At 43.5% G+C, this 13,947-nt stretch overlaps 1 protein-coding gene across 1 annotated transcript in view; it reads left to right on the top strand.

Moving 5' to 3' along the window:
- The window catches only part of LOC132833291 (thrombospondin type-1 domain-containing protein 4-like), a 456,799-nt gene that overhangs the window by 93,411 nt on the left and 349,441 nt on the right, over positions 1-13,947 (top strand). The window contains exon 7 of the mRNA XM_060851456.1: positions 10,568-10,704. Coding sequence (XP_060707439.1) covers positions 10,568-10,704 — 137 coding nt within the window. The remainder of the gene's footprint in view (positions 1-10,567; positions 10,705-13,947) is intronic.

The following is a 13,947-nucleotide window of genomic DNA, read 5'->3' as shown; positions in this document are numbered from 1 at the left end:
AGAGGGCACTAACAAACCATTCCACGCATTTCTTTTCAGCAGCGTTCCTATTAATATTATACACATATGGTTACGATCATAATTCTCCCCTGGCCTGGGTACCGATACAGAATCTTTATGAAGACCCATTATTCTGGCTGTTAACTTGTTGCTAAGTGGATGCCGTGTAAATGACATGTCTCGGTCAGGTTTACTTACTCCCAGGCCATAATCGATGCCTTGAGCGCTTTCTTTTGCTCTCTCTTTTTTTCTCTGGAATCCATACTCTCTCAAAATGGGAAAATCAACTTGCTGTGACTAGGAGTTCCTATTTCATGCAGAAAGGCAGAATGGAAGAATATCAGAATTGCATTTTCCATGATCACCAGACATCTCAAAGCACATTACAGCAAATGAAGTGTTTTCTGAACTGTAATCACTGCTTTCATGTCGGAAATGATGATCTGATTTGTAAGTTTAATTGCGTGATAATTGTTGACCAGGACACTTAGGATTGAGCATAGGAATTGGGAGGTCATGTTGCGGCTGTAAAGGACGTTGGTGAGGCCACTTTTGGAATTCCGTATTCAATTCTGGTCTCCTTCATATAGGAAAGATGTTGTTAAACTTGAAAGGGTGCAGAAAAGATTTACAAGATGTTGCCAGGGTTGGAGAGTTTGAGCTATAGGGAGAGGCTGAACAGGCTGGGGCTATTTTCCCTTGGAGTGTTGGAGGCTGAGGGGTGGCCTTATAGAGGTTTATAAAATCATGAGGAAAAAGTGAGGTCTGCAGATGCTGGAGATCAGAGCTAAAAATGTGTTGCTGGTTAAAGCACAGCAGGTCAGGCAGCATCCAAGGAACAGGAAATTCGACGTTTCGGGCCAGAGCCCTGATGAAGGGCTCTGGCCCGAAACGTCGAATTTCCTGTTCCTTGGATGCTGCCTGACCTGCTGTGCTTTAACCAGCAACACATTTTCAGCTCAGTATAAAATCATGAGGGGCATGTGTAGGGTGAATAGTCAAGATCTTTTCCCAGGGTAGTGGAGTCCAGAATGAGGGAGCATAGGTTTAAGATGAGGGGTGAAGATTTAAAAAGGACATAAGGGGCAACTTTTTCACACAGATGGTGGTGTGTGTATGGAATAAGCTGCCAGAGGAAGTGTGGAGGCTGGTACAATTACCCATCCAGATGCCTGTTAAACGTTGTATGTGAATAGGAAGGATTTAGAGGCACATGGGGCCAAATGCTGACAAATGGGACTAATCAGTTTAGGATATCTGGTTAGCATGGATGAGTTGGACTGTAGGGTCTATTCTCCTGCTGTACAGCTCTATGATTAATCTCTTCTTTTTCTTTAATGTTGTGCTATGGGGCCATTTACATCCATCCAAGCAGGCAGATACTCACTCTGTTTAACCTGCCAAAAGACAGCAGTAATGCAAGGCTCCCTCAGTAATCTTCTGTCCACTTCTGAACTGGGAACAGTGGGGCATGAATCAAAGGGGAGGTTAAACTGTCAATTTAGTAAATAAACATTTCACTGTGTAACATGGAATGAGAAACCAGTCAACCAGACTCCTTAAATGAACAAGAGTTGGTTTTAGAACATAGAATATGGAACAGTACAGCACAGGTACAGGCCCTTCGGCCCACTATGTTGTGCCATGCATGATGCCAAATTAAATTAATCCCTTCTGCCTGCCCTTGGTCCACATACCTTCCATTCCTTGCATATTCATGCGTGTATCTAAAGATCCTTTAAACACCCCAAACATTTTATTTCTAAACTGTCTCTCTCTCTCTCTCTCACTCACTTACATGTAGAAATTATTAGCAAAAGGTTTAAAATATACAAATATATTCAACTATCCACTAACTAAATATCAGGGCACAGCACAATCCCAGACGTAAACTTCTGCACAGCATCAAATCATAGGACTCAGTCAAATAAAATTTAAAATCAGGAGGTAATTGTTCATGGATTGCCCAGATGTCTGTTTACAGCTGAAAGGCCATTTTTCCCACAGTAGCTTGTGGATCCAGGCATCTGACTGGACGATGTGGTGACCGATGGATCTCTCTCATTCTCCATAAACAGTCAAATTGTTTCAGAGTTCTCACTTTAGGACGTCATGGCTTACAGCATTGAAGTCTTATGGTGAGTTTTCAACTCTCAAACTTTGGTGAGAAAGATTTCAGAGGGTGAGGAGTGATGCTGTTGCTTCTGTAACATTTCTCTCTGGGTTAGTTCAAAACCCAGTAGCTTCATAGCATCCACACACCGGGCTGTATTTTCTTTCTTTCTAAAAGTTTTAAAGAAAGTAAATGGAACATTTTAAATGTTGTAGCCGGTGTCCATTGCTTTGAAACATGTAGGCGGCATGGTGGCACAATGGTTAGCACTGCTGCCTCACAGCGCCAGAGACCCGGGTTCAATTCCCGCCTCAGGCGACTGACTGTGTGGAGTTTGCACGTTCTCCCCGTGTCTGTGTGGGTTTCCTCCGGGTGCTCCGGTTTCCTCCCACAGTCCAAAGATGTGCAGGTCAAGTGAATTGGCCATGCTAAATTGCCCGTAGTGTTAGGTAAGGGGTAAATGAGTGGGTTGCCCTCGGTGTGGACTTGTTGGGCCGAAGGGCCTGTTTCCACACTGTAAGTAATCTAATCTAATGTTCTTTTCAAAAATAAACCTGTGGATGCACACACACAGCTGATTATGTTGTAAATTAGGAATCTATACATCCAGCTAATAACGTTATCAATTATAACAGTATGGTTGGTGATCTGGTACTGCCAAAAATTGTTGATGGTATAGCTGAGGCAGCGAAGGTGGGAACTGGTCGACCTGTCCTTCTGCCCATCTCACCTGTACTTACCATGTCACACACTCTGCTGCCAAGGTTGCACCTTCTCAAAGTTTCAATCCGTTGTTAGCTAAAGTGCAAATGTTATACTGATGATATTCTGCTGCATGTTTCCAAGTTAGAGAGGCAGTGGCTAAATGGGGATTGGCTATTTTATAGACTGCAATGTCAGGCTTTGATTTTTGCGATCCAGCATGAATAACGAGCACATTGCATGCCCCATATAAATTGTGAACACCAGTTAAAAACTACTGTGTGAATCAATAAACACGTCAAAGACAGTGTCAGACAATTTGTCACACGCTATAAATTGAGCTGCTGGTTACAAGTCCCATCTTAACATTGGGAACAATAGCACTTGATAGAAATGACTTAATGGAGCCAAAAGTAACCAGCAGTTTAGTAGGAATGTAAAGAGACATTAACTAAATAAGTATCTGAGATTGAACAAGCAACTCATAAGGTGCAAAAATGGATACTGAATGTTAATTGTAGACATAGTCATAGAGATGCACAGCATGGAAACAGACCCTTCAGTCCAACTTGTCCATGCCGACCAGATATCCCAACCCAATCTAGTCCCACCTGCCAGCACCCGGCCCCTATCCCTCCAAACTCTTCCTATTCATATACCCATCCAAACGCCTCTTAAATGTTGCAATTGTACCAGCCTCCACCACTTCCTCTGGCAGCTCATTCCATACACGTACCACCCACTGCGTGAAAAAGTTCTCCCTTAGGTCTCTTTTATATCTTTCCCCCTTACCCTAAACCTATGCCCTCTAGTTCTGGACTCCCCGACCCAGGGAAAAGACTTTGCCTATTTACCCTGTCTATGGCATCTGGTGAGGTTAATTTCAGGTTAGATCCTGAGATGGCCGGTAAGGGTGTTTGAGTTGTCACCCCATGGGTGAGAATTTCCTTTAGCTATTGGTGATTAACAGAAATATTGAAGTGGATTCTGAAGAGTGATGCACTTGAGGTGGTCTTCCTTAAAGTTGCAGGAGTTAGCTTCTGTTTGGTCAAATTGATGAACTTCCTTTGGCAGCAGGTTTAACTTTGGTTTTCAGTTTGAGCTGAACGCTAGTTGCACGAGACACAAGATCTAAGCTACTGGCTTCTCTCTTACCTTTCACAATTTCAGAATATTCGGAATTCAACGGCATTTTAGTGCTGCCATTTAACTTGGTTGTGTTAATTTGCTGTCCATTGTAAATACATTTGTACAGGTGTCCCTTTTTAAAACATGAAAGTTGTTTCAATGAGATCAGAGGAAAAAGTCTCCAAACAAACAGAGGAAATGTCTATCTACAAGAAACTGCATCTAACAATAATAAAGAGTATCTGCCAATGCACCTGTTTTGATCAGAGTGGGTGCGGCACACCATATTTCTGTATCTGAATTGCAAAGGGAATCCCTTACATGCAGTAAACCAATCAGAATGACACATTCGCCTACTAATGGGTGTAATGATAATGCCACTGGACCAGGATTTTGGTGACATGGGATACAATTTAACCGTGGCAGCTTTGTAAAATCTGGAATGTAAAGGTAATCTTGGTAATTGTGACTGTGAAACTAAAACCCATTTGGTTCTCTGATGTCCCTGAGGGAAGGAGATCCGTAGCTGGTCTGACCTATCTTTGATTCCAAACCCACAGTTTTAAAGTCCACCTGACACAGAGGTGTGTCATAACATCTCTGAACAGGCTGATTTTTTTCCAAATATCCTCTAAAGTGGCCTTGGAAGCCATTTGGTTCAAGAGCAGTTAGGGATAGGTGATGAATTTTGGCTTTGTCAGTGATAGCCACGTTTCCTGAAAGAGTAACTCGGAGTAGAAATTCCTGAAGACCTTGACTTTGCATTCTGCTTCTATAGGACCTAATGAAAAGATAAAGGGGTAGGTTACGATTGCATAGGGAAGGTGACCATCTTGAAGATATGGCTTTGGGTTGTGAAGCGTGTTGTATTTTGTACTGAGGTGAACAAAGTAATATTTAAGCGCACTGCTCACTAAAGCTTGTCTTCCCTAATGCTCACGGCTTTGGCTGAATGACTGATCTCCCATACTCTGTCTCTGCTTGGCCAATGACTTTGTTGTTGATCGCTGCTCTATCTGCGTAGTTCCTTTAAACGTAGTGTGATATTTTCTTACAGGAAAGGTGTTATCGAGTGCCTATTGAAAAGATCTATAGAGTCATGTGACACTTGTATATGTTGTCAGAGCTGGAGAAGAAACAAGATAGGATAGTGATGGTGTGGGGATGAATCGAATATGAGGAAGGAGTGAATGCTATTTGTGTGTAAGGCGAAGAGAACAAAGGAAAAGGTGACTGAGTTTGAATAAGAAGAAAAGAGGTTTTCTGGTGCACTTCTGCAGAGGAGGATGTTGTTGAGAGTGGTAGGGAGGGATTAAAGAGTCAGTGTGTTTTGGAGAAAGCTGTCATATTAGGAATCAATACTTTACTCTTCACCATGACAATCACCACCAGTGTTAGGGTGGGAATGAAAATGCAGCAATCTGACCCACTGCTGTTACAATAGGATTTTCCAGCAGTTTTTCAAGTGAAAGCCAGAACAGAGAGGTTCCAGGTTAATCTTCCGGTCCAGGGTCAGCACCTTGGAGCAGGGTGAGACATGCTTACGTTTCTTCTTCCAGAAGGTGCACAGGGAAAAATGTGTGCTCAGCAGGATGAGGAAAGGTGATGGTTTGGTAATGTCATCTCAGTCTGACATCCTGAGGATCAGTAAATCCATTTATACCAGACTGTACAATATGGAGGTTTATCAAGATGTTGCCTGGTATGGAAGGAAAGCCTTATGAGGAAAGGCTGAGGGATTTGAGGCTGTTTTCATTAGAGAGAAGGAGGTTTCGAGGTGACTTAATAGAGACATAAGAGATGATCAGAGAGTTTGATAAGGTGAACAGTGAAAGCCTTTTTCCTCGGATGGTGATGGCTCGCATGAAGGGACATAGCTTTAAATTGAGGGGTGATCGTTATAAGACAGATATCAGAGGTAGGTTCTTTAATCAGAGTAGTAAAGGTGTGGAATGCTCTCCCTGCAATAAATGTACACTTGCCAACTTTAAGGGCATTTAAACGGCCATTGGACAAATATATGATAATGATGGAATAGTGTAAGTTAGATGGGCTTCAGATTGGTTTCACAGGTTGGCGCAACATCGAGGGCATATACTGCGCTATACTGTGCTATGTTCTGTATTTTATGTTCTAAGCCCACAGCGCAGCCTCCCAGCCATCCCTGTTCTCTATTATGGAGGTCTTCGATGACCACATGCGGGAAAGGCTGGACCAGCCACTCTCTCTGGACGAGCTGACCAAGGCCCTTGAGTCCTTAGAAAAGAATAAAACTTCCAAAAGGGACAGCTCACCAGTCGGGTTGTAATCAACTCTGTGGGACTTGAATAGCTCTGCTGGGGTCTACGGCAGTATGCTTCTGGCTGACAACATGTGTGAATCCATGAGGAAAGGTGTCATCACCCTCATCTACAAGTGGAATGGGGAGAGGGAGGAAACTATGGAGGAAAATTGGCAACCGATTTCATTGCTGAATACATGTTACAAAATCCTGTTTAAGGTCTTTGCCAATTGGATCAGGTCTGCTCTGGGCTTGGTGATTCACTCCAACCAAGCCTGTGCTGTACCAGGCAGGACGATCTCTGAAGCCTCACGCTCCTCGGTGATACAGTCGCCTACGTGCAGGACAGGGAATGTGAATGCCTGCTTCATCAACCTGGACCAGGAGAAGGCCTTTGACAGGAGGTTGCACACCTACCTTTGGGACGTAGCCTCCGACGTGGGCTTTGAGGAGGGAATCCACAATTGGATCCAACTGCTCTCCACCAACATCATTAGTGCAGTCTCAATTAAGGGTTGGGAATCAGAAAGCTTCCCGATCAGATCCAGAGTCAGGCAGGGCTGCCCACTCTCTCCCGCCTTGTGTGTGTGTTGTATAAAACATTTGTTGAGTCCATCAGGAAGGATGTGAGCCTGAGAGGGGTGACTACTCCAGGCATCTGTACACGGATGACGTCATTGTTTTCTGCTCGGACCTGCTGTCAGTACACTGACTCATGAGCATCTGCAACCAGTTTGAACTGGCTGAACTGTTGAACTGAGGCAAGGCTGAGGCCATGTTCTTTGGGAACTGGGCTGACTGATCCTTTATCCCTTTTACTGTCAGGCCAGCTTACCTGAAGTTGCTGGGAATATGGTTCAGAGGGACTGGGGTATGAACTTGGGAGGAGCATATTGCCCAGATGAGGCAGAAACTCGGCTTTAGAGAGCACTGTTCCTTCTGCATTTTGGGTAAAAACCCGGTCATCAGGTGTGAGGCACTCTCTGTTGTTGTACCTGGTGTAGGTCTGGTCCATTCCCAGTCACCCGAGCCATCTTCCACTTCATCGGGAGGTCTGAAATGGACTATGTTAGCAGCGGCACCATGTACAAACCTCTGAATAGGTGGGGGAGGGGGGAGTACCTTACCCAACGCTGCCCACCATCCTGACAGCCATCTTCAAATGCAGCTGCATCAAGCCGTGTGTAGACCCTCTACACAACCACTAAGTGTCACTCCATACTGAGGTTTTGCCAAGGATTGGGCTGTCCTTGTTGCGACGGCACACTCCAATTAGTTGGACCGTTATGTACCACCTGTCCTTTGTGGAGAAGTGTGCACAGGAAAGCTCCTTCGACCATAAGTCCATCAGAGAGTGGTCAGCACATAGTGTCCTCAAAACGCTGCAGGAAAAGGAGAGCATGCATTCTGTCAGGTTGTTCCCTGAGCAGACTGTCAAAGTCATTTGGCAGAATGCCTCATCGCCGGAACGTTCCAACAAGCACCAGGACATCGCTTGGCTAGTAGTGAGGAGCCACTACCTGTCAGATCCTTCATGTACTCCTGGACTCTATACCACCATGCAGTGCCCTCAAAGCAGCTGCATCTCCTGCTGGAATGTCCCTATGCAAAGGAAATCTGGAGGGAGATGCAGTGGTTTGTGTCGAAGTTTGTCCCGAGTAGCTCCGTGACGCAGGACTCTGTGCTAAACGGTCTGTTCTCCAGGATGCACACCAAGACAAACACTGAGGACCATCAACTCGGTGAAAGATGCTCTTTGGTCTGCTCAAAATATGTTGGTCTTCCAGGGCAAGGAGTTGACCCCGACCGAGTGTTGCAGACTGGCACATTCAAGGTCCAGGACTATGTGTGTGGGATGCACTAAACCTTGAGGTAGCTGCTGCCAAGCTGCAGTGGGGAAAGACCATTAGCTGAGGTCTTCCTGCCAAAATACTGTGGGGTTCCGATATGTAATCGGACCCTCCTGGTGCCTCTAAAGTGGGTAAATAGCACCTTGTATTGGTGAGAAATGGCTTTTATTTTTGTTTGTTCTTAATATGCAAAGTCTGTATAGTATTGAACTGCTCTAGTGACTAGAAATTTTTATGAATGAAGTATATTTTTGTAATAAAAGGAAAAAAAACCATACAACCTGTCCTGAAAATGTGCATTACTGCTTTCATCAGGCCTTAAGAGGCCCACTGTAAACTATGTGTAGGATGTAGGTATGCTGCAGACTCTCTGACACATTCACAAGCGCAACCGGTCAGTTAGATGGAATTGAAAGACTCGAGGTTAAGTTGCCCAGGCCAACCCCTGGCTACCTTGTGATGGCTTGGCCCATCGTGCAGTCCCCGCTCTCCTGAGTTGTGTCGAAAACTGAGGTGTTAGAATTGCACAGGTAAAAAGAAAAGTACCTTTAATGATGTCGCAGACGTGGGAATAAACAGTGCAATGTTTGCTTTGAAGAACAATGATATGATTGCTTTTGTAACTGGCACATTCTCAGCTTATTTCACAAGAGCAAAGTTTTCATTTCAAGCCCGCATATGTTGGAGAGCTGCAAAACTAAATTCTTCGAACCCCCCCTAGTTTGAACCTATTGTTGTTGCAGCATGTAAGTTAATGCTATTGCCTAATTATTATAGTCGTCTTCAGTTCATATCCCACTTTGTGATTTTAACATTGATCAATGACTCTGATGAAATATATTCCACAAGCTGTTGCCAGGACACACTATTGGACCCAGTCTGTATGCAGTTTCAGCTATTGCTGAGTGCCCATTCAGACAGGATTCAGATTTCTTGTTTTCACATCCGACAATGAGCTTGCCTTATCCAGGCTGGAGAGCGGGCAAGCACAGGATTGACTTTAGCCCATAGTTTTAATGACCCAGATTTTACTGCACTAATGTAAACAAAGCTGTCAGCATTTGCTGTCATTATTCCACTAAGACTAATAGCAATTTTAGGAGCTCAGACATCCATAGAATAACATGGAAATCTAGAAGCTGCCGTCAGCGAGTGTGTATACTGCTCCATGGAATGCCCGGGCGAGATTCCCACAAAGTGTAATGTCTCTTGGAATCATGGCTTGATGACAACTTTCACTTCTACACTATTAATCACACTGTAAAACACCTGTGAAATAATTTGTGTATTGTTGAATGAGGTGTGACTGGACTTTTAATGACATACTGACTGCATAATTACCGCTGAACGCTCCCGGAGAAACTAACTTAATATTTGTGTCAAACTTCTCACAGCATTAAACACAAAAATTCACTGAAACATTATCACTTTGCAGCTTGTCTTTAATTTACTTTTGAATCTCAAGATCAGTAACATTTACCTCAGCACCTTGAAATTTATACATAATGATCTTTTACCTTTTTATTTGCTGATAAATGAACATATCCATGCGGTTGTCTACAAAGCTGTTTGCTGTCAAGGGGGTGGGTCTAGCTCAATTGGCTGGATGGCTGGTTTATGAAGCTGTATGAGGCCAACAATATGGGCTTAATCTCCGCACTGGCTGAGGTGACCATGAAGGACCCGCATTCTCAGCTTTCCTCCTGGCCTGAGGCCTGACGATCCTCAGAAAAAGCTTCACCACCAGTTGCCTGACACTAATGAGAGGGCAGTCATCTGGGACGGCGGTGACTTTTATTTCTTCCGACTGTTGATGCACACCGAGATGTCTCTACTTAAAATCAGATTTAAACACGATCAACAAAAGGGGAAAGCCATAACGCAGAAGTAGGTTTGTTCTTTCTAGGCCTCTTCTTTGAGGTCAGTGTCAAGAGCCTGAGAGAAAATGAGGACTGCAGATGCTGGAGATCAGAATCAAAAAGTGTGGTGCTGGAAAAGCACAGCAGGTCAGACAGCATCCTTGGATGTTGCCTGGCCTGCTGTGCTTTTCCAGCTCCACACTTTTCGACAGTGTCGACAGCCCTTGATTTGCTGCTGGCCTGGGCAAGGCCCAGGATTTGGCTCCTTGAATCTTCTCTGCCGTTCACTTAAATCCTGAGTGACCTTCCACCTCCATTCCAATTTTCCTGTGCTATTCCGATATTCCTTGAATTTGATTCCAATCTGATGCTAGTCCCTCCCTTTGCTGTTTTTGTTGTTTGGGTTGAATGTAAATTAAACCCTGATACATTTCAAACCGTGTTGTATTTTGCATAGTGTGCCTGATTGATCTCCTGTACATTGTAAATACCCATAAGTTGTTCTTCGCTAATTTTAGTACATGCGCATACTGTGTAAAAGCCATTGCTTTTAATAAATGGCCCAACTAAAATATCCAAAGCCAGCTACTGAAATGCCGCCTCTCATGTTATTCTGTTTCTTCCTGCTGTTCAGTAACAGACAGCCAAAAATGTGAGCTGAATTGCAGAGCCATTGGTTACAAGTTCTACGTGCGCCATGCTGCTCAAGTCATTGACGGAACCCCATGTGAATCTGGATCTTTGAATATTTGTGTCAACGGAGAATGCAAGGTAAGCCAGCAAACTCTCTCCTCAAATTGAATGCCATTACAACTTCATCTTGTGTTTCCTGGTTGCCACGCTGGCCATCTTTCAGCAAGCAAAGCTGTATTGTGAAGATAACATCAGGAATTTTCTGTTGTCAGGCCAGGAATTCTTTGCCAGAAGTCACTTGGTGCATGTGAACAGGGTCTACCTATTGTATGTAAAACACTGGCTCGAGACTTCCTAACCAACCTGCCCAGGGACCTCTGGAGCAGATAAGACTTGAACCCAGGTCTCCTGCAAACAGGGTCAACCTGGTGTGTGTTAACGGGATTCATCAATTGGATATAAACAGGATTTTCACTGTGTTCTGTTGTAGTTCCATGGCAGAGGGGGAACAGCACCTGAGCACACCCTACTCTGGACTGCAATAACTTCCCCTGCTCCATTTAAAATTCAACTCAGAAGGACAAGCAGCCAAGATAGGTGGGGCGGCACAGTGGCTCAGTGGCTAGCACTGTTGCCTCACAGCACCAGGGCCCCAGGTTTGACTCCCGCCTCAGACGACTTTGTGGAGTTTGCACATTTCCCCGTGTCTGCGTGGGTTTCCTCTGGGTGCTCCGGTTTCCTCCAAAGATGTGCAGGTTAGGTGAATTGCCCATAGTGTTCAGGGATGTGCAGGTTAGGTGCATTAGTCTGCGGTAAATGTGGAATAGCAGGGGAATGGGTCTGGGTGAATTACTCTACAGAGGATTGGTGTGGGCTGGTTGGCCCAAAGGGCCTGTTTCCACAGTGCAGGGATTCTAGTTCTGAGTAGTGGGTGTCTGTATCTTTTCTCCTATCCTCGTTCCTGATGGTTGGGCCACAGATTTTCCTTGGATTTGTCCACCCTCACAGGCTAAGTCCTGGCTGACCAAGAAACTCTTGGTGAAATTGGATTTATGGTTTGATTGCTGTGGGAGCAAAATTTCTCACATGGGTTCCTCGGCCTCACATTCTTGTCACTTATCCCCAGTACATGGAGATACCACCCATGTTAGTCAGGATAGAGGAAGTATTTACTTTTAACCAGTAATATTTTTGTCATCTGCTGTGGATCTGACTATCTGATTCTGTGTTTCAGTTTTTAATCAGTACTTGGATGACTAGTAAGTAAGGACAACAGTTTGAAATATATTATCCACATTTAAATTATCAAAAACTCATGTATTGTAAATTTTCAAATTAATGTACATGTATAATGTACTGCATGTCTTCAATTGTAATGCATTCACTACAAATGGACTACAAATTTTCGGAAGCAATTCATTCATGCACTAGATGCATTTTTGCTCCAAATTTCAGTGAATAATGAAAGCCATATCTGCTGTGGAAATTGGAGGGCAAGATCAGTGAAATTTTGGGTCCCTCAATATGTTTGCTTATGTTTGTGAAGTGAAGAACAAAATTCAGAAGTATATAAAGAGCTTGAAAGCACTAAGTACTGAAGCAATCAACTGTGTTAATGCCAGAAACCCCAGTAAGAATTGGGTTGCTGTGCAATACGTGCTGCTGCAGGGCAACAGGCTAGTCACGTCTACCACTCACCTGGACAGGAAACTTCCCATGCTGTCCAAATGTCAAATTAGTGTTTGCTGCCAACAAGGTGAGTGTCTGATTTTATTCACTGCTGGCGTTTAGCTCCTTAAATCACTGAAATAAGCAGGTAGATCCAGATGTAACGAGGGGAAGTGGTTTCCTTTGACAGATATATTTTCTTATTGTCCAGAATTTATAGTTTGAAACAGATGGCTAGTTGCTGTTTGCTGACTGTAATGATGAGTTAAAACAAGTAGAACAGAATGGATTAACTATTCAATACTGGTTCGTTTTGCAATCGTTCATGCTGTTAGCACCTTCGAGTTGATCTTGCAATGCAAAGCTCGTCAAAAAGAGGTGTTTGCTCAAAACATTGTGAGTTGCATGCCTGCATCTTCCCAAGATGTGGTCCTGCTGTTCAGTTCTTCCCCACTGTCAATGCTAGATTGTGGAAGCAGCCCTGCTGTTCTTAAACCTAAAGCAAACGTCCACAGAATGCTTTCTCTGTGGCCCACTGATTTTACTCTTGTGCCTCACAAAGCCACTTATTGTAAAACAGAGACGAACTTGAGAATCTCATCAGAGTGGTTGTTTCTTCCCTGAATAAACCAAAACAATGATATTAACATGGACGTGACATTGCAATCCTCTGGGGTGCCTGCACCATCAGATATTGTATTTGTGTGTCAGATTTTTGCCTCTCCTGCTTCTGTTATCTGCATAAGTATTGCCTCGGTGCGTCCTATAGCTGTTTCTTTTGAGTTAATATTTGTTCAATTCGTTAGTTTAAAAAAAAACACTTTCTTTATTGCTTTGAAGAGCGTACTAAGAATGGAATATTTGAGAAAAAGTGAATACCATTTGAATGTCAGCTAGCTTTTGTTTCTTTAGCTGTCTTTGAGTTGTCGTTGTCATGAACTACATGACCCAGCCACTAAACTGGTTACATGCAGGCACAACCAGGGACAAAGGGACTAAACCAGATGGAGATAGAGACAAAATGGACATGTCTGTTGAAACGGGCAAACACTATAGAAAGGAAGGAAGGTTGGAGGGGTGGGGGTGGGTTTTGGGAAGACAGATGAATCTGCTGAAGATACAAATTGACCCCAGAGGAATGAGTTGCTGTTTTCAAGTGGATCCCAAATTCATGAAGCAAAAATGTTTGAATTTTTGTTTTAAACCCAATTAGGGCCTAGGGCTCCCCCTCTTGGAGCCTCAGAGCCTGGCTAGATATAATTCTGGGTATCATTACATGATTATTGTGAAAAAGGCCAAGGGGAAACGATGGTTAATATTTACCACCCGAAAAATATTTTGATCAGGGACAAAGCTCCAGCGTCATAGGATTGAATTGGATAAATGTTTGGAAAGGTCATTGTGAAAGGGCAACGTAAATTAGTATAATGAAATATTCAACAAGTATCTAATTTGACAGTATTTGGCATTCATTAATGTTAAGTTGTACAGTAATTAGTTTGGCATTACTTAGCAAGGATGTTTTTGGCAATAACCGTATGTGGTTCAGTAAAATAATTGACATCTTTTGACACTACTGTGTTTGGCAGTACAGGTTTTGGCACTGTGTAATGTTTAGCACACCATATTTGACATTAGTGAATGTTATTTTATAGTTTGAATGTCTAACTTTTGAACTTGAACTCAATTATATTTTTATAAACTGTCAGAGGG

Source organism: Hemiscyllium ocellatum, chromosome 36 (assembly GCF_020745735.1).
Source record: "Hemiscyllium ocellatum isolate sHemOce1 chromosome 36, sHemOce1.pat.X.cur, whole genome shotgun sequence".
Lineage (NCBI taxonomy): Eukaryota > Metazoa > Chordata > Chondrichthyes > Orectolobiformes > Hemiscylliidae > Hemiscyllium > Hemiscyllium ocellatum.
Note: the sequence above shows the minus strand (reverse complement) of the source record. Positions and strands in the feature narration are given on the sequence as shown.